At 31.3% G+C, this 21,316-nt stretch overlaps 3 protein-coding genes across 4 annotated transcripts; 2 read left to right on the forward strand and 1 right to left on the reverse strand.

The window, feature by feature from the left end:
* Positions 1 to 7,858: 7,858 nt before the first annotated feature.
* LOC124924056 (UPF0481 protein At3g47200-like) lies at positions 7,859 to 10,121 on the forward strand. The gene is made up of 3 exons (XM_047464102.1): positions 7,859 to 8,164; positions 8,258 to 8,541; positions 9,175 to 10,121. Exons 1-3 carry the CDS (start codon positions 7,864 to 7,866, stop codon positions 9,976 to 9,978), a joined length of 1,389 nt encoding a protein of 462 aa, XP_047320058.1. The 5' UTR covers positions 7,859 to 7,863; the 3' UTR covers positions 9,979 to 10,121.
* Positions 9,464 to 12,957, reverse strand: LOC124924057 (vacuolar protein sorting-associated protein 9A-like). Of its 2 annotated transcripts, XM_047464104.1 has the most exons (7): positions 12,676 to 12,957; positions 12,246 to 12,393; positions 11,997 to 12,167; positions 11,746 to 11,922; positions 10,522 to 10,846; positions 10,274 to 10,431; positions 9,464 to 9,596 (listed from the first exon to the last, which is right to left on the reverse strand). In XM_047464104.1, the coding sequence occupies exons 1-6, from the start codon at positions 12,762 to 12,764 to the stop codon at positions 10,277 to 10,279; spliced, it is 1,065 nt and encodes a 354-aa protein (XP_047320060.1). In that variant the 5' UTR covers positions 12,765 to 12,957; the 3' UTR covers positions 9,464 to 9,596; positions 10,274 to 10,276. The 2 variants fall into 2 exon arrangements, with proteins under 2 accessions (XP_047320060.1, XP_047320059.1); XM_047464103.1 differs by lacking the exon at positions 9,464 to 9,596 and having other exon boundaries at positions 10,109 to 10,431.
* Positions 12,958 to 18,269: 5,312 nt separating this feature from the next.
* On the forward strand, positions 18,270 to 19,617 carry LOC124924195 (protein BEARSKIN1-like). Its single transcript, XM_047464263.1, has 3 exons — positions 18,270 to 18,423; positions 18,519 to 18,796; positions 18,970 to 19,617. Exons 1-3 carry the CDS (start codon positions 18,270 to 18,272, stop codon positions 19,615 to 19,617), a joined length of 1,080 nt encoding a protein of 359 aa, XP_047320219.1.
* The last annotated feature ends 1,699 nt before the right edge of the window (positions 19,618 to 21,316 follow it).

A 21,316-nucleotide genomic window follows, 5' to 3' on the forward strand; every position in this document is an offset into this window, starting at 1 on the left:
AAAATTATCCACTTAAAATTGAAAATATGAAAAATATTTGAGCCAAAACAACTCAATTCAATTCAATTCGATCTCACTAAGAGTGCTCTCAATGAAGTGGGGATCTAGATGAAAATAAAGAAATTTACCACTAATTTAACATCAGAAATACCTCACTTCGATTGTCACCTAGAACACTATATTAATGATGTTGGAGTTAGATCGCGGAAGAAAAAATAATACCAACTCAAGTGGAAAATTAACTAAAAGTTTCAACGAGGTTTTGTTCATTTTCTATTATTAAAAGTTTTTGAGATTTTGCGACTCTTCTACTTCTTTTTGTTGCGTAGGTTATTTGAGCCTTTTTAAATCATCAATAATTTAATTAAATCACAAATATTTTTTTATTTATAATTTAAACAAATCTTCCAAACTTGGCCATGTCCGGGACAAAAATCTCTCAAACATAATAATTTTTCTGATTTTTTTCTCTCTCTCTTACACATTGTTGAGTTATGGAGTCTACACTTATAATAAATTCTATAATAGTTAATTAAAGTTTATTGAGTTTGTATTTTGTTTGAGATTGAGAGTTTGAGACTGACCAGGAGTTATTTATGTTTTATTACCTAAATATTTACCCTATAAATATGTTATTATTAAGGATTTACATTAGTAAGACAAAATTCTATTTAGATAAAGTGTGAGGCAAAAATTATGTATTTCTTCTTCTTCATAGTAAAATATAGTGGCGACTGAAGTGCACGTAGCTCATTTGAGTGAATTACTATAAATCTGTGTCTTCTTGTGTTCTTTTTTTCTTGTGTTTTTACATATGGTTTGAAGTAGGTCAAATTTGGGGATCCAAATCCTAACAACTGGTATCAGAGCTACTAGGCTAGATCGAAGCATTGAAATTGATGACAAGCGAGAATAGTATAGGACACGGGATTAAAAGATTTGATGGAACAAATTATGTCTTCTGGAGGTTACAGATTGAGGATTATTTCTATAGAAAGAAGCTTCATGTTCTTTTTAGTGAGAAACCATAGAAGATAAATGAAGTTGAATGGAAACTCCTTGATAGACAAGTTTTGAGAGTTGTCTGATTGACGCTAACCAAGAAAGATGTTCACAATGTAGCAAAGGAGAAGACCACTATGAGCCTGATGAAAACTCTTTCTGATATATATGAGAAATTATCTGCTAACAATAAGGTAGATTTAATAAAGAGACTCTTTTACTTAAGAATGGTTGATGGTACTTCTGTCACTACTCATTTGAACAAATTCAATACAATTGTGAATCAACTGCTACCTGTTTAGATTGATTTTAGGGTCGAAGTTAGTGCCCTAATTTTGTTAGCATCTCTACCAAATAGTTAGGAACCTATGAGGACAACAATTATTAACTCTGTTGGAACTTTTAAATTGAAATTTATTAAATTTAAAGATCGAATTATTGTTGAAGAGGTTCGTAAAATTGATTCTGGTGAAACATTCTAAGGTTCTGCTATGAATGTTGAAAACATGGGCAGAAATAATGATAGAAATTTCAACTGAGGTAAGAGCAGATCTATGTCGAGGATTAGGAGTAGTCAGTCCAAGTTTAGACGGATATTTGATTGCTAGAATTGTGGTAAGCATGGTCACTTGAAGAGAACTGCAAAGCACCAAAGAGAAATGGTGGTGATGATAAAAATGATGTAGCCAATGCAGTTATAGAAACTGTCTCTGATGCGTTGATTTTTTCTATTAATAGCCCGATAGATTAATGAGTTTTGGACTCGGGAACGTCTTTCCACACCACTGCTCACAAAGAATTAATGAAGAATTATGTGGCTGTAAACTGTGTAAAAGTTTATCTCGTAGATGGTGAGCCACTAGATATTGTTGGCATGGGGATATCAAATTGAAGATGGCAAACGGTTCTTTTTGGAAGATTAATAAGGTCAGACACATTCCAGGTTTAATGCGTAATCTGATTTCTGTTACACAACTTGATTAAGAAGGTCACAATTTTATTTGTGGAAATGGTGCGTGGAAGATGACTAAATGAGCAAAGTTGTTGCTCGAGGTTACAAAACTAGAACATTATACATGAATTCAACTTGTAGAGAAACAATTGATGTTGTAGTTGATGACTCGAAGAACAGTGAGCTGTGACATTGTAGGTTGGGCCATATGAGCGAAAAAATGATGAAAATTCTTTTGAATAATGGAAAGATTCCACAACTGAAGTTTGTTGAACATCAGTTATGTGAAAATTGCATTATTCAAAAACAGAAACATGTGAGTCTCTTAAAGATTGGGAAGGAGCTCAAGAAAAAAATGCTAGAGTTGGTACACACTAATATGTGGGGACATGCACATGTTTCTTCTATTGGCATATCACAATACTACGTGGTGTTTATAGATGATTCGACGAGAAAAGTATGAGTATATTTTATGAAGAGCAAATTTGATGTATTTGTGATTTTCAAACAGTGAAAGATTTTGGTTAAAAACGAAACAAATCAGAAGATTAAGTGCTTGATATCCGACAACGGAGGTGAATATATCAATTCAGATTTCAGAGAGTATTGTGTTGTGAATGAGATAAATATGGTGAAGATTGTTCCCCGAATATCTCAAGAGAATTGAGTAGTTGAACGAATAAATTGAACATTGAACGAGAGTGCTAGAAGCATGAGATTGTATGCAGAGCTGTCTAAAACTTTCTAAAAAGAAGCTATCAACATTGTTGCCTACTTGATAAACAGGGGACCCTTTGTTCCTCTTGAATTCAGAATTCCTGAAGAAGTGTGGAGCAATACAAAGGTAAACCTTTCTTATTTGAAAGTGATTGGTAGTTTATCATAAGTTCATATTAATGAATGTGATAGGAACAAGCTTGATCCAAAGTCTAATAAATATTTTTTCATTGGTTATGGTGATATCGAGTTTGGTTATTGTTTCTAGGATAATCAAAATCGGAAGATCATTCGTAATAGAAATGTTATTTTTAATGAACAGGTTATATACAAATTATATTGGGAAGACATCAAATGGTGATTCTAAGTTGGAAGAGACTAATACGGTCGATTTGAGAGAATTTTCAGCTGAATATATACCGACTATCGAAGAATACTAGTGTCTTGTTGAAGATGAAATCGTTGAGAACATGACCCTAAAGGCAAATCAGCAAACATCAGTTATACAGTTGAGAAGATCGTTAAGGAATCGAAAACCAGTCGAGAGGTGGTCTCCATCTCTGAGCTATATCTTGTTGACAGATAGAGGTGAACCTGAATGCTATAAGGAAGCTGTTAGATAAAATCAGACCGGTTCAAATAAACCTAACTTAAATAAATCTTCCATGCAGGAACAAAAAGAACCGGACCGGACAAACAAAAGAACCGACTAAAGAACACTAACCGGTCAAGCTAGTAAACCGACCAAGAATACTTGGAACGTGACCGCACAAAGAAAGGATCGGCCAAAGCTTAAAACCGGAATCATCAAACAGCCGATCAGTCACAAGGCAGAGGAATAACCGGAAGAAGTCCGGTTATATCATCCATACCGAAAGCCATCCGGTTAAGTCAAATGACCGACCAGTACAAGAAGACAATTCGGGTATCTGTTGAGAATGATACCAAAGGAACAGACTGAACACTTCCATATCCATACAAGTCTGAGGAAAGTCTGCAGGCTACAGAAGACAGTACTACCGGATCTTTCCACTTCGGGATAAGTCAGAAAGAAGATCTTCCAAGTACAGACAACTGTCCAACAGATAGTGCCTACATTGAGTAAAAGACAAACCTAGCAGGTTTGTCTTACATACCGGAAGAACAGACCGCCAGGTCTGAGACAGAATGCCAGGTCTGAGGTTGACCATCAGGTCTGAGGAAACGACCGCAGGTCTGAATCTCTGAAACACTGAATCACTACACCTCTGCTCCGCCAATCAGATTCAAGGTAGTGAAATATGACCGTTGGCATATTTCACCTATAAAATGGGCAGTTGAAGAAGAGTAAATGCGGGACAAGTAAGATACAGTGAAGCAAGTGAGAAATTCTAAGAGCATTTACTCCACAAGTGATAAGATTGTGCTATTCTAGAAAGCCTAAGTGCTAAAGTTAAAGTGTGTGTTTTACAATTTCGGTGTAAATTGTAAGAGTGTTATCGAGCAGGAAATAAGTCTCGATCGGATTGTACTTGTATTCCTTAGTGAATATCCTTCTCGCGGTTTCGAGAGGAAGGGGTGACGTAGGAGTTTTATCTCCGAACATCTATAAAATCTGTCTTGTTATTTATTGTCTGCCGGTTTCATTATCTAACCGATCCGTACCGCTATAACCGACTTAACTCCATCCAAGTCGAATCTCCAGATTACCGAAGCCGACCCATCAAATCTCAAACCTCCATCATATAAAACCGATTCTGCCTATCATACAAGTGTGCCGCTTCAACCTGAAAGCAAATCTCTTCCGCGCTTGAACCTAGTTCAAGGGTTTGTGACAGGTTGTGTAGTATTGAAACCCCGGTGTTAATCTCTAACCGGATTAACCACCACCTCACGAGTAAGAACCGCTAACCGGTCCAACCCCCGGTCCTCCAGCGGCTACCTAGATCCTAACAGAAGCAATACAATCTGATAAATCAGTTAAGTGGGAGTCTACAATGAAAGATGAGATGAACTCTTTGACATTGAATCAGACTTGGGAGCCCATTGAGCTACCAAAGGGAAAGAAAGAACTTCACAACAAATGGATCTTCATGATTAAAGAAGAACATGAAAAAATCATGAGGTACAAGGCAAAGTTGGATGTGAAATGATTTCAACAGAAGGAAGGTATTGACTGCAATGAGATCTTCTCTCTAGTAGTCAAATTTATGACAATTAGAACTATTTTGAGTTTGGTTGTGAAGAAGACCTTCATTTTCAAAAAATAGATGTCTAAACTATTTTTTTTAATGGTGATTTGGATGAAGAGATTTAAATACGATAATCACAAGGTTTTGAAATCAAAGGAAAAGATGAACTTGTGTGTAAGCTTTAAAAGAGTCTGTATGGTTTGAAACATGCTCCAAGTCAATGGTATAAGAAGTTCGATAGCTTCATGAAAAGTAATAACTTTTTGAGGTGTGAAGATGATCATTGTTTCTATATCAAGAGGTTTGATAAATCGTACATTATTCTGCTCCTTTACGTTGACGATATGTTGATTGTTGGAGCAAACTTGTATGAGATTAAAAAACTAAAGAAAGAGTTGTCTGAAAAGTTTGCAACGAAGGATTTTGGTGCTGCAAAACAAATCATTGGGATGAGAATTTTCAAGGATAAAAAAGTTCTCAAGCTGTCACGAGAAAAATATGTGAAAAAAGTTCTTAGCAAATTCAACTTTTATGATGTAAAACTAGTTACTATCCCCTTAGCTAGTCACTTTAGACTATCTAAAGATCAGTTGTCTTCAACAGAGGATGAGAAAAATTACATGGTCACTGTTTTATATGCATCTGTCATTGGTTGTATTATGTATGCGATGATATGCACAAGACCAGACATAACACATGCAGTGGGAGTTGTTAGTAGATTAATGAGCAACCCGAGTAAACAACATTGAGAAGTAGTAAAGTGGATACTACGATACTTAAAAGAAAGTATGGGTCTCGTTTTGTGTTTTCAAAAATCTAATATGAGTTTGAAAGATATGTTGATGCTGACAATTGTGGTGATGTTGATAGTAGAAAGAACACAACATGGTACATTTATACTCTGTAAGGTCCTGCAATCAGTTGGGTTTCAAAATTGCAAAAGATTGTTATTTTTTCTAGTTGTGAGGCAGAATATGTTGTTGTGACAAAGGCTCCTTAGGAGATGATGTGGTTGCAACCCTTTTCGCGAGAATTGGGTCAAGACTACGAGTGAAGTGTGTTGCGATGCGACAGTTAGAGTGTCATTCATTTGGCAAAGAATCCAGTTTATCATGGCAGAACGAGGCATATACAAGTTCGTTATCATTTAATCCGATCAACTTTAAAAGATGGAGTGTTAGCTCTTGAGAAGATTCCCGAGAGTGAGAATCCAGCTGATATGCTGACGAAAGTTGTGACAAACGAGAAACTGAAGTTGTGTGCAACTTTAGTTGCTCTTCTTCGTTAAGACACCGGATGGAAGCTACTACCTATCGAGAGATGATGAAGTTATCTCCAAGTGGGAGATTGTTGAGTTATTAAGCCTACACTCATAATAAACTTTACAATAGTTAATTAGAGTATTGTGTTTGTATTTGGTTTAGGCTTGGGCCTGACCAAGAGTTATATAGGTTTTATTACCTAAATGTTTACTCTATAAATATGTTATTATTAAGAGTTTACATTAGTAAGACATAATTATAGAGAGATAAAGTCTGAGACAAAAACTTTGTATTTCTTTTTCTTTATAATGAAATCTGGTGACAGCTGAAGTAGATATAGCTCATTTGAGTGAACCACTATAAATCTGTGTCTTCTTGTTTTTCTTCTTTTTTGCGATTTTACAGAGCGTTTCAAGCATGTTAGATTTGGGGAATCTAAATCCTAACACACATGGCCATGTTCATGACAAAATCTCCCGAACATTGACATTTTCTCAAAAATTAAATTTATCTCTACTCCTGAACATGGCAATGTTCGGGACAAAAATCTCTCAAACATTGACATTTTCCAAAAGAAAACTTTGTACTCCCGAACATGACCATGTTCGAGACAAAAATCTCCCGAATATGGTCATGTCCAGAACAAAAATCTCCCGAACATGGTAATTTTTCGAATAGATAAAAAATTATATTTCCTCTCGAATATGACAATTTTCTCTCTGGTAATTGTCGGGGATTCGTAACTTACTCTATTTTTTTTTTGTCAAATCAATCTTCTAAATATAATAATAATAATTTTCTATTTTAAAAAATATTCTTTTTTGTTCAATTCTTTAATGAGATAATAGTTTTGTTTCATTCTCATCCCCGAGGTTTACGACACCAAAACATTTACATGTCTATTTTTTTATAAATATATTAGATTACATTTATAAACAAAAGTAAAAATAAAATTGATTTCAAACCTAATCATGTGTCAAAACTTTATTATAAATAATCATACATATCATCTCTTTAAAACTTAATTATATATCTTTATAAATCTTCATTCTTATTAATAATTTTAAATTGTGAGAGTATAAGTTTGTAATTAATTATATAAAATAGATATAGTGACATATATAAATGTTGGGACCAAGTTTGTTTTTCATTAATATTTTCAAAAGATGAGATTCTTGGAATGGCTTGAATGTAGTACCTAGGCATCTTTACTTATGAGTTATGAGTACCCATCAAGTAAGTAACCACATCCACATGCATATGTTTTACTAGATACCTTAAGTTGTTCATAATAGTCAAAATATCTATCTTCCTAACACTAATTTTTTTAAAGTGATTTTTTTTCCATTCATTCATAATAAAAAACTTTTTAATGAAAAAATAAAACAAAATAAGTATGTTACAAGTTCAACTAAACTAAATTATTCACCCACTAATCAAGGAGAACTATATTCTAGAACCAATTTAGGTCAACATGGACATGAATGTTGGTCTAATTTTGAACCTATCACTTTTCTATCCCTATTTAAAAGCACCTATATCAAATTTATTAAAAATACAAGAAAAGGAAAGAAAGATTGAATCTTGATACCTTACCACTTCTATGAAGTGGTCAGCTTTAATTTATTTACTCCATCCATCATGGGAGACAAAAGAAAGACTTGTTTAATGAATTCCTTCTCAATCTTCTTTTGTACTAGTATAAGTAGACGTGAACAAGGAATGCTAATTAATACAAATCAAACCCGAAAAAAGAGAGATGGAAATGGTAGAGATCGAGAATTCATCCGAATGGGTAATCAAAGTGCAGGACAATGTCGATCAAATGGACAATTCCAAAGAAGTAGAGTTTTGGAAGAAACGTTCAATTTACAGAATTCCAGACTCGGTTATTAACATCAACAAGAAGGCCTACAATCCTCAATTCGTCTCTTTTGGACCTTATCATCACGGAGAAGAACATCTCAAATCCATGGAGGATCATAAGGAACGTGCCCTCCTTCATTTCCTTAAAAGATCGAAAAAGCCTCTCAATCTTTACGTTCAATCATTGTCTAATTGTATAAACACTCTTCTCGAATCTCCATTTGATTTTATTTTTGTTTTACTTTTGTTCAACCATCTAATATCGTGTGCATGTTTTTGTTTTGAAGTGGTGAAGGATTTAAAAGAATCTTATGATTCATTGGACGCTTTTCATGCGTGGAATGACGATGCGTTCCTTAAACTAATGATTCTCGACGGTTGTTTCATGCTTGAGGTCATGAGGACAGCAACTCAAACGCTCGATGATTATGCTCATAACGATCCTATATTTAGTAATCATGGAAAGCTTAACATCGTACCGTATATTAGAAGAGATATGCTCATGCTGGAGAATCAACTACCTTTTTCTCTCCTATGCAACTTGGTCGCCATTGAAAATGGCAAATTCAAGGTCACAACTTTCTTTGCATCTTTCTCCTAAGCTATAAACTAAATACATATTCTAATTTATTTTGTATTTTTAAATATTTAATACAAGTAATTTAATCAAAATAACTCATAATATATCTCATTTGATCACCCTACAATTTATATATTTTTTTCAATTAATCCATATTATTTACATATTACACTACATCTAACAAACTCTTACTATTATAAAATGAACATATTAACAACATAAACTCAAAACCATCCTTGATTCATTAGTAGCAACTGTCTTTAAATAAAAGTGTAAGTAGAACCAACTGATCGCCTAAATCGAACGAAAACTAGTTTATAAAACTTTCTATTTAAGGGTTAAACTATCAAACCTGTCATGGGTAAAATTTTAAAAATATGCATAATATAGTTATAACTTAATATTATGTTTAACTTAGTTATAACTTTAACATTTCCCTTAATAATTATGTTTTAATTTATATATATATTGTTATTTGTTTTTAAAGTAATTTATGTATAATTGTATTATTTAGCAATAAGTATAAACGAACTAAACCGAAACCGACGATTTGAGTTTTGTTATATATTTTAGTATACAAACATACCGAATCGAAACACTTACTTCTAATCCCTCTTATCACAGGACGATGAAAGAAAAGTAATCAAGCTAGTGTTGAAATTCTACTCCTTATCAACAACAGTAAACAACATTACAGAAATGAATGGAAAAAGTTTACATATATTAGACATCTTTAGAAAAAGTCTTTTATGGCAAGATCCAAAAAAACTAAAGAAAATAGAATCCAAGAACAAGCTAAAAACTATCCACGAAGACAGCGGGGGAGGCGGAGAAGAGATAGTTCGATCAGCAATGGAATTAAACGAAGCCGGAATCCAATTCAAAAAAAACAAATCTGGCAGCCTAAAGGACATCACATTCAAACGAGGATCACTCAAACTCCCACTTATAGTCGTCGATGATGCGACCGAATCAATGTTCCTAAACTTAATCGCATTTGAGCGTTTCCATGTAGATGCAGGAAACGAAGTTACCTCCTACATATTCTTCATGGACAACATTATAGACAATGCAAAAGATGTCAGTTTGCTGCATTCGAGAGGGATAATACAAAACGCGATTGGTAGTGATAAGGCGGTTGCGAAACTGTTTAATTCACTTTCGAAAGATGTGACGTTGGATCCAAATAGTGGTTTGGATCGAGTTCATAAGAAAGTTCATCGGTATTGTAAGAAGAGTTGGAATGAATGGAGGGCGAATTTGATTCATACTTATTTTAGAAGTCCTTGGGCAATTTTATCGGTGATTGCTGCTATAGTTCTGTTTGCTCTTACGATTGCTCAAACGATTTATACTGTTTATCCTTATTATCATCCTAGTGGTGGAGATAGTTCTTCTCCGCCACCTTCCACCACGCCTAAATCTTGATTTTCTGGCGTGAGGTTATGGAGGATTTCGTGTTTGGTGTTGTTTTAAATTTATGAGTTTGAGCGTGTTGTCTTCAATAATTGAGAGTGTTTGTTAATTCCCATGTTTTATGATATGGAAAAGTATTTGATTTGATAAAATTGATTTTTTTACGAAACAAAACGAAAAAAATACATTTCGTACATTAAATAAGAACCGACCAAGTGAGTATGGAATTTGAGATATTTAGTATGTTATGCAAAAAAAATTTGTCATTTGAGCTTAAGCTAATATGTTTGAATAACAAAACACTTACAATTTAATCTTCGGAGTTTTGATTATTCGGATCGTTATTGATTCTCACGCCCCTTGTAAATCGCCGAACAACTTCCTTATACAAACCAAGAAGTTTCTCCACATCTGAAACCGTTAATTCGCCAGCTTCTGCTTCCATAAAAGGAAACTCCCAGTCACCTGATAAAATCATGTCCATCATAAAGAAATAAATTAATAAAAGTTCATTTTTATTTTTACAAATGGGTAAAAACCACCAACTTCCATTACCATTACTGTTTGTTGAACCAGGTGGAGACTGAATTGGCGTCAATATTCTGTTTGTTTTTATTTTAAGAGCTTGAGATGGCAACGAAGTTTGCTCTTTTGGAACAACTGGATTGTTCCTTAAAGCTGCCCGGTCAGCTAAAGCTGTCTGCATGCTATCGTGAAACTCATTTTCGTCAATTGAAAGTGACTTTGCATCTAAATTGACGATAAATGAGTTAACCGATACAAGGTTGGTGAAATAGTAAGCAGCTTCTGAGACGAGTTTTGATTCCCTCCGATATAGTTGGATAAACTTGAGGTTAGAATGCAGTTGAGGAGGATTGGACTGCAATAATGAAACAAATTATTAAATGGAGTTTCCGCATATTTAGCCCAATCTGTAAGAACAAACCATCATATCACACAATTATCTCAAAAGGGAAAAGTACACTGAAGAACTGAAGAACGCTCTGAATGAAGCTGGGGGATCCAGATGAGAAACAAGGAAAAAATACCTGTGTACTTAACATCAGAAATACCAACTCAATTTGATTCCTAGTAAGAACGCTCTGAATAAAGTTGGGAGATTCAGATGAAAAACAAGAAAAAAGTACCCGTTTAATTAACATCAGAAATATCAACTTAGTTCGATTCCCACTGAGAGCGCTCTAAATGAAATGGGGGATCGAGATGAAAAACAAGGAATAATACCAGCTTACTTGACATCAGAAATAACAACTCAGTTCGATTCTTAGTAAGAACGCTCTGAATGAAGTTGGGGGATTCAGTTGAAAAACAATGAAAAAGTATCCGTTTAGTTAACAACAGAAATATCAACTTAGTTTGATTCCACTAAGAATGCTCTGAATGAAGGGGAGTCCTGATAGCCTCCAGATAATAAACCCAGGTCGTAGAAGAAAATATAATACCAACTCAAGGTAGCTCAAATGTCAACTTAACTAAAATATTGAGGTCTCGTGTTCATTTCCTACTAAAAGGTTTTTGAGATTTTGGGACTATTTTCCCTCTTTTGTTGTGTCTGTGATTTGAGCCTCTTTTTGGAATTCATGAATGAAATCATCATTTCTAGCCTTATTTTCTTGAGTATCATTTTCCAAACTAAGTACAAATCATAGTCTCAATGATTTTCGTTTTTTCAAAAGAAATGGTGTCAAAATGCATACATTTAAGATATAAGTACATACTGAAAACGTGAAGAGAAGGTTATTACCAATGAGAGCTTGCCTTAATGGTAATATATATGAGAATCGGAAGAAAATCATCAGCACCAGAGACATGATTGTCAGACATCGATCCATTGAGCAACAAATTGTTGATGATTCTGCAGCAACTCATAATACAAAGGAGTTTCTCTCGAGGCGACTTGAAAGCATTTATTTTCTGCAGCTCTTTCTGTGCAAGCTTTACAAAAAACAAATATGCAAATTTTCAGTCCTTCTATTCAATTGAATGGTTATAAAAAGAAAGTAAAGTACCAGCCATGAAGATTCATTATGAAAATTTGGAGGGATATCCAAATGCTCAGGTTTTAAAAAGCTCCTTAGAAGGCATATTTTTTCAGATATATCTTGATCAGCCTTGGAATCTTCGATCGAAACAGCAAATGTTCGAGAGAACAACTTTGTCATAACGTACTTCTCCAAACCCTACATAAAAAATCCACTCGATTTGTAAAGTTTCAGAAGAATCAAGCAAAGAAAACATATGAATTTCGAGAAATTAACCTCGACAGCACTATCAACTTCTTCTTCCGTTGCACCAGCCCATAGAGTATGATCTCTTATAGTAGCTTCCATTGTCTCAAGAAATTCTTGTAATCTTTTCCCATCACTTTCAGAGTTTGGTGTATAGAATGAAAATGAAACAATGAAGCTAAACAAGAACAACATTTCACCAAAATTTCAGTAAAAAAGAAGTAGATATTATGAATCAAACATAGAACAGAAAGATAGATAGATTGCATCTAGCTAGCTTGATCATTGCAGACTTGGTTTAATCCACTTATGTTTACTTACTCTTCTTACAGTTTTCACTTTCCAGAAATCCAAATCAATCCAATTCTTAAGAGTTCATGCATGTTTGCTTCAAATTATAGAAGAATTCAAGCAATAGATGTGCAAAAGCGATCCAGAAAACCCTAAAATGAGTACATACCTTTTAATTGATCGAACAAGATCAAGGGAAGCTGGATTCCGCATCCGATCGAGGAAATCGTAGAACGAAAGTGACGATGTTGCCTCCATAATTAGTATTCAATTGTTGATGACGATTGCTCAATATTCGTTATTGAAACAAGTTGTATCAGTAAACCTAATATGGAGTAATGCCACCAGAAACATCATTTCTCACACTAGAATTCTTCGGTTTAATTCGTGCGCCAAATTGTAAAGTGAAAAGACAGAAGATATTTATCCATCTGATTGATAGAGAGCTACAGTAAGCAAACTTACAAAGAATGGCCGGAGGAAGAAGAAGAAGACTGGTAGTTGTAAGTGGGGGTATTGAACCGTTCAGTTAACCGGTTCGGGTTAGATCCGATTTTACATGTCCGTTTATATTTGATTTTTAAATTAAGTATTAAATTTATTTTAGTTGTTTTTAATTTTTATTTTAGAATTTTATAAAATTATAATTTATTTTTTAAAATAATTCTACACATATTATAATTTAAAAATAATTAAAAAGTTTATTAAATATTATAATATATCTAATATTTACAAAAAAAAAAAACAATAATAATAATAATTAATTAATATAAATATATAATTAAATTATTATTATTTTACCGATAAAAAAATAGTTTAACCGAAAATATAACCGTTTAATTTATAAAGAAAACGGTTAATAAAAATTGCTAGAAAAAGTTAATTGGAATTGCTAAAATCGGTTAATCGATAAACCGGTAAATAAAAACGGTAAGTTATCAGGTATTTGCAAGGCTCGATTATATTGCAATGAATCTTACATGTGAGATTTTTTTAAGCGAAATATATTTCATTATAAATTTATTATTATTTCAAATAAAAGGTTATATGTATAAAAATATTAAATTATAAAATCAAATAGGTTAAATAATATGTTACAATAATCTTGTAATCTCTCGGATAACTTTAAATATTTGTAACGAATAGTGGAATAGATCAAATTGAACAAACCGATTTGAAAATTTATCTGAAGAATCTCTATCAAATATTATGAACGATATTGAAATTTGTGACACAAAATTGGTAATAATAACCGAAAAAAAAAGTTACTTCACATAATCACTTTTAAGATTATTTTTTTTTTTAGAAAAAGAAAATTAATATTCAACAAGTTACAAATAAACCTAGTCCATAATGAAATTAAAGCCCGGCCCAGGACAGTCCAACCTCAAACAAAAATTTTAGTTTCTATTTATCTTGTATATTATATTAAAAACATATAACAATTTATATTTAAATTAATAAAAATAATATATCTAGGTTAGCTCGCCTAACCTAATAAGTTAGGACCGATTCTGGTCATATATATCTTTAAGTGTGGTTAGAGATGTAATTGTGTCGAGTCAATCCGAAAAATGTTAGCATCGAGATCGACTCGTCGAGTATATATATTTAGGTTCCAGTTCGTTTTGAGCTTTTACAATCGAGCTCGAGCTCGTCTCGTATAAATTTAGTTGAGTTCACGAGTCGCTCGTGCTCATCTCGTTTAGAGCTTTTAAACATGAATTCCTCTAAAGCTCGTCTAGCGAAAGATTGTTTAATTATTTGGTTGTATAAAAGTTAATTTGTATAAAAGTCAATTTATGAATTCAACATAAAAATTAGAATTATAAATATATAATGTAATATTAATTATTTTAAATATATATATATATATTTATAAATTCCTTAAATATTTTTTAATGATTTACAAATTATATTTAACAATATTATAAACGAACGTGTTCATGAGCCTATAAACGAACATGTTTGCGAGCTTACGAGTCGAATATCGAGAAGTTCAAGCTCGTCTCTCGTTTAAATTTATGAGCTCTTAAACGAATCTGAGATGAGCTCGTTATGACTAACGAACGAGTTCGAACGAGCTTTTTATCGAGTCGAAATTCGAATAGCTCGCGACCAGTTCTATTCATTTACATCCATAAGCGTAATAGACTAATAGTTATATAAATTTATAATATTAGAAAATACTTTTTCTATGTGAAGAAATAAAAAAAAAAAGGTTTGAGCTAAATCGATTAATGCTATTATTATTTTTTAAAGATAATTTGAAGTATATTAATATTATTTGAGATTTATTTTTTTTGTGAACCAGAATAAAATTCGAATCCAATAAATCAAAAACTATGGTTTCTCAACAGGTTTAGTTGTTGTTCCAACAAAGATGAAATGTTTGAATCCTTTTTTAAAAAATAATGTTGATTTTATTATAGCTTGAACACTCTTACATTAATCAAACTAGGCCTAAATTAATTACAATTGATAAAATTCGAAATCTCCTCTGTCATTATAACTAGTTGTTATTTTGCGTAAAGAAAGAGGAACCCACCACGAAAATTTCGCCCATCTTCACATGCATATATTTATTTATTTATATTTGTATAATTAAGGAAATACAAGTCCTACCAATTAATTTATAATGAATCGCATGCAATAATACAATTAATTTATAGAATAATGTTAGAAGTCATAAAGAAAAAATGGTAGCCATATCATCTTGATTGCAAAAGACATGGTAACTAGGCTTGATTGTCCAGGAAAAAATATTAATAAACGGGTAAAGTTCATTGAAAAATATAAACCGTGTGCGAAAGAGGAAACATACATAGATATGCTCTGAAAAACTGAGAAGACGAAGCAATAGATTGGCTCACCGGTTTTTGAGTTGTTTGAATTTGTTGGAAAGTAACGGTTATTGTGGTTATGAGTTAATTTTCTTAATGTATGGAGAAAAAAAAATCATAATTGTGTTCATTTTTTTTTTATGGATTTCACTGTTTGTTTGGGATCATGGCGATTAGATGGATAAACAAATGTGTATTATCCTTTAAAAAAACAATTTATAGAATGAGATAAGCTTCTTCAAGTTAGAACATTTTCATTTATCTTAATTTTTCTTTTTAACCCCACTCAAACTTAAAACGCTTCCAGTTAGAATCGAATTCGTAACTTTTTGGTCTTTTAAACTGACTCTTATCACTGTGTTACTACATAGTTATAACATACCAAATCGAAAACAATATATCTTGCCATGAAAAAGTTCAACCCTTCAAATGAAACGGAAAAAAATGAAAAAAAAATATGAAGAAAATGAAACATAAAGAATTCATAGCAACTTAAGTTATAGGGATGCCATTAATGACTCTTTTAATTGGTGCATGAGTTTTCCGCATGATTTGTGATTTGATATTAATTTTATTTTTATTGGTACCAAAATCTATAATTTTGAAGTATTCAATTAACATTAAAATGTGTTAACTTGAACCTCTAAGCCTAATATATGAATGACCAAATTTAACCCAAAAAAAGAACATCTGAAATCTCTCAAATGCAGTGTAAACTAGTTTCATGTCATTTCTGTTTGCTTTAAGTCTAAAATCCATCCATTTTCAATAGGGTGCTTTAGTCAATGTTTGACAAAATAAACCACAATTGTTTAGGTTTCATTGAAATGACAATAATAATATAACTCATTCATTTAATTAAACAATCAATAAAAAACATAGTTTTCTAAACTATATATATATATAATAAACATAAATTAGTTCAAATAAAAAAGTGATGTCTAAAATAACAAATGTGACAGATTTTTAAAAAAAATATGTATCTAAAAACATAATTCAATAAAACTAAATTTAATATTTATAATTCGGTTAGACTATGTTATATTAGTTGATATTATATTATTATATATGATTAAATGGGCCGGAAATACGGCTCATTAGGTTATAAAATATTCATGTATATATATACTCTACACAAACTCTAATCATGGTTAAGAATAAAATTACATTTGACAACATCCAAATGAATCGGTTAATTCGGATATAAATTCGGTTAGTTTTTTAATTCAGATATTTATATACTTTTTCTAAAAATAAAAAATCTAACAATAATTTTTTAGAACATTTCTCAAGTTCACAAATTAAACGATCTAATTTATTATAACTTATAAGAAAATTAAATATAATGTTATCAACCAATTACAAACAATTTATAAAAGATATTTGATGAGCAATTATAAAAGTATTGTACATGTAAAATACTTTTTATTATTAATTTGAGATAACTCTTAGTTTTTTTTAATTAATTCTCTCAATAATAAATGTATAATTGAATAATTAATTAAATGAAAATTAATTTAGGATTAAATTCAGTTCAAAACTCATAGTCATCGATTAAATATTTATCTAAACCTACGCATTAGTTTTTTTGGGTGTTTCAATGTAGACTTTAATTATGAACATTTTAAAATATATTATAGAAATGTATTCACTTCATTATTAAACCAGATATATATCAATATGAATTAGTTACATAAATATTATTTTTATATGAAATGATGCTACACATATACACTCTTTATTGCTAATGGAAACAAAATATATTTGTATTCATTATACAAGCAAAGAACAACTAATAATGAGTTTCATGTATATTTGTTATCGGTGCTCAACTCTCTTAAGTTAACATTTTTTTCAACATTCTTTTTTTATATGAATTATCATGTCATCCCGTTTTTTAATTATAGTAAGAATTGAATCTGATAGATTTTTATCACTCGTGATCTAATAACTAATTTAAGTTTAAACGCGATAATTAACTAGTTTTATTAACCATGACAAGAAAATATCAAACAAAATGGGTTTTTTTTTTGTTAATAAGAAATAAAATTAAAACTTCAATAGTTTGACCTTTTTTTCTCAAATAAAAAAAAATAACCTTTTAACAATCCCAAGAAGGAGGAAGTGATAACCAGACTGCAAAACCTTGCTTAAGGGGCAATCCATTTACCTCATAAATGATTATATATAGCTAATTAAACTTTGCCTAGGGATCGTTTATTTATTACATTAATAACTATGCCTTGTTTGTTTGCTTCTCAAACACTTCACCTTTAGTCAAAGAACATGTTAATGTTAGTTTTTTTAATATGAATTTATTATCGGAAGTAGTTTGAAAGGTTCAAAAGTTAGGGTTTCGAACCAGATGGAATTACTTTCAAATTGATACAAAAATTAACTGAATTGATCGAAACCAAATTAATATAGACAATAACTCAAACCCTAAAGTTATGCATCACAACATTAATATATATAGTTTAAAATTGGTGCTTCTTGATCATTTTTATTTTTGGTTGAAACAAATTAGGTTGTCGATAATAACCAACTTATAATGTATTTTAGTGTACAAATCGATGATATAAATTACGCCGAAATGTGGTATCAATAAAGTCGTAGGTTTGAACCTAAAATTTTTTAAAAATATATATTAGTTACAAATATTTTTATTCTCTACCCTTAGCTAGCTAATTTCCACTTGCTTCCTTTTCACGGTAGCTTTAAGCATCCCCGCCGGCGTAGTCACCGGCCGTCAACTTTCTCTCTAATACACACCCCCCTTATACCCATATATAAGCCTTTTTCTATCACCCTCCCCAAGAAATGATACTTCCTCTATTAATATTATTGCCTTATTAATTATATATATAATCTCTCAAGAGCACACAATTAAGCACCTTTAGAAAGAAAAAGAGATCTAGTTATGGCTTCTGCTGTGCCACCAGGGTTTCGGTTTCATCCAACCGACGAAGAGCTTCTTCATTACTATCTTAAGAAGAAGGTTACCTTCGAAAAAATCGACATGGAAGTCATTAGAGAAGTTGACCTAAACAAGATCGAGCCATGGGAACTTCAAGGTTTACATTTCTTTCATAAACTTTAGAATTTCATATTAAATTTCATGGGTTAGATCGAAACCTCGATAAATAACCAATTTTTTTTTGTCTTTTAGAGCGATGTAGGATAGGGTCAACGCCACAAAATGAGTGGTACTTTTTTAATATGAAGGATAAGAAGTACCCAACCGGATCAAGAACGAATAGGGCTACGAGTGCGGGGTTTTGGAAGGCGACAGGTAGGGACAAATGTATAAGGAACAATTTCAAGAAAATTGGGATGAGGAAAACACTTGTTTTCTATAGGGGTAGAGCCCCTCATGGCCAAAAAACCGATTGGATCATGCATGAGTATCGACTCGAAGATGGGGATGACCTTCAAGGAAATGGAAATGTAAGATAAATTTCTCTCTTCGATCATTAAAGATAGAAACTAGGTCAAATTTTATGTTTCTTATCAATTGTATACAATTTGTTTAACTCGTGACAGCTTGTAGTATTGCAATTGTTTTTGTTTGATTGTTTTAATATGGATTATACAACCCTAAAGAAATTACATTTGTGTAGGATGACGGATGGGTTATTTGTAGAGTGTTCAAGAAAAAGAATTTAATAAGAGTTGGAAATGACCACCAACAAGGAACCACAACATCAAGTGGTAGCATTGCAACTTCTGATCAAATAAATGCCAATAATAATGTCACCCTAAACATCAATCATCCTCACATGCCATATGGGGATCATAACACAAACACCAACCAATACATGTTCATGCCCCAACAACAACAACAACACCAACCCCAACAACAATCGAGCTTCGATCTCTACAAGCATTCATCGCAAGGGTTGGCCCTAAATTATTCGACATTGCCTTACCCTCACAATTTGCAAACCCAAGTGGCCCTAGTTGATCCTTTGACAATTAGACCCATGGCCGGTTATGTTGACCTTTCAATGTATACACGAGATTGTGATCATAATCATACAACTACAAATGATAATCTAGAGGTGGGAACATGCGAACCAACATCTAATGCCCATCAAAATCAAGAAGAATGGGGGATGATCGATAGACTAGTGGGTCATGAAGACTCTACGCCCAAAGATGTTGTGAGATTTGAGGATGCAAATGCGGCGTCAACATCATCTTCCATGAACCATATCAATCAGTTGTCACTGCGCGGTGAAATGGATTTTTGGGCTTACGGAAAATAATCGATCTCAAAGATTTGGTATGAAGTCAGCTTCTTTTTCCACAATTGTTCATGTTAATTTGGTGAATTCATTTGATTGAACGAAGTAGTTTAGAGAGTTGAATATTGTGTGCATGACATGCCATGAACAAGTTAATGGCTTGCATGAAATGATGTTTATATATGTAATATTAATATGATTGATTATTGCGTTAATCTTGTTGTTAAAATAATTTATTTTTGATTGGTTTTGTGTTAATTTCTTTAGATTTTGGTTGAATGATTGTATTATTAGTAAGCATTGATCATAACTATGAGTTCGGTTGGTTTTCTAAAGTTACTTATGTTTGAATGGCTTATGTTAATTTTTTAAATTTTTGTTTAATAGTTATATATTGATTAAATTGTTAAACAATGATTATGACTGAGTATAAAATATATAATTGTTTTAAAATTAAGAAAGAAGAAGATGTTATTAGTTAAAACATTATATATTAGATTAAGTACATCAACAATTTATCAAAATAGTTTGGAGATATATGAATTTTTATGTGATTTTTGAATGTTAATAACATTTTAGATGAGAATCAAAAGAAAAGTAAAATTAAAATTACTTGATATTAAAAATGGAAATAATAACATCAAAAAGAAGTAAAAGATTATTTAAAATAATCTATGTCAAAAAAATAGTTTTATATATCATAAAATCGCGTGTATGAAAAATCAATTGAATTCTCAAAACCTAACTAAAGCTTAGTCAATTGAGTAATTTTTTAAGCACTAAATCGACTCATGAGGACTAAAATTTCAAAAATACACATAATGATTGGAGCAAAAAATATCGATGCTGTAAACTACAATGATGTGGAAAATATAAATATATAATAATAGCATAAAATCTTTTTCGTATAATTATTTTGTATGATAAATTAATTTATATACTTACTTAATTTATTATAAATACTATTTTTTTTAAATTAGTTTTAAGTATACTTATTATCTAAAAATATTTTTTTGCTAACAAATAAAATGGATCGAAAACTGATCTTCTCACCACTAAATCAAAAATCTAAAATTCACCACACTTGTTATGTAATTTTCTATGTATAAATTAACTGAATAAAACCAAAACTAAAAAAAAACACTTGTAGAATTTATGGCCTAAATCTCTTACCCCTATTAATTATTTATACTTTGTAATGATACAATAATATATATTTCATTTCTTTTTAAAAGTACAAAAATAGATTAAATAATTTTCTAAACATAAAGTCTCATGATACCCACAAATATGGGGTGACCAGTCCTAAGATGCTCCCGGAATTATGTCAAGTTTCATAATAATTTTAAATTTGGTCCTACAGTTATTTTTGTTAGGTTATATTTCTAATAAAAAATTTACCTCCCAGCTTATTAGAATGGATCCAATTGTTATTTAGGGTTTAACTTACATTTGTTTATTTTAAATGGGCCTTTTTTTATATAAATATATTTTTATTTAAATTTTTTCAAAATTTTTCTCATGTTACACATTTTTTTAGTCACTCAATTCATGACAAATTAAAATGCTTAAAATTTAAAAACAACAATCAATTTAAAAAATATGTACAAAATGTCTCTAAATATAATTTTATTTTAAAATGTGATAAATTAATTAAAAAATTAAAAATAATATAACGTACATTTTATCTAATTTGAAAAAATCTCAAATAACTATTTTT

Source organism: Impatiens glandulifera, chromosome 2 (assembly GCF_907164915.1).
Source record: "Impatiens glandulifera chromosome 2, dImpGla2.1, whole genome shotgun sequence".
Taxonomy (NCBI): domain Eukaryota; kingdom Viridiplantae; phylum Streptophyta; class Magnoliopsida; order Ericales; family Balsaminaceae; genus Impatiens; species Impatiens glandulifera.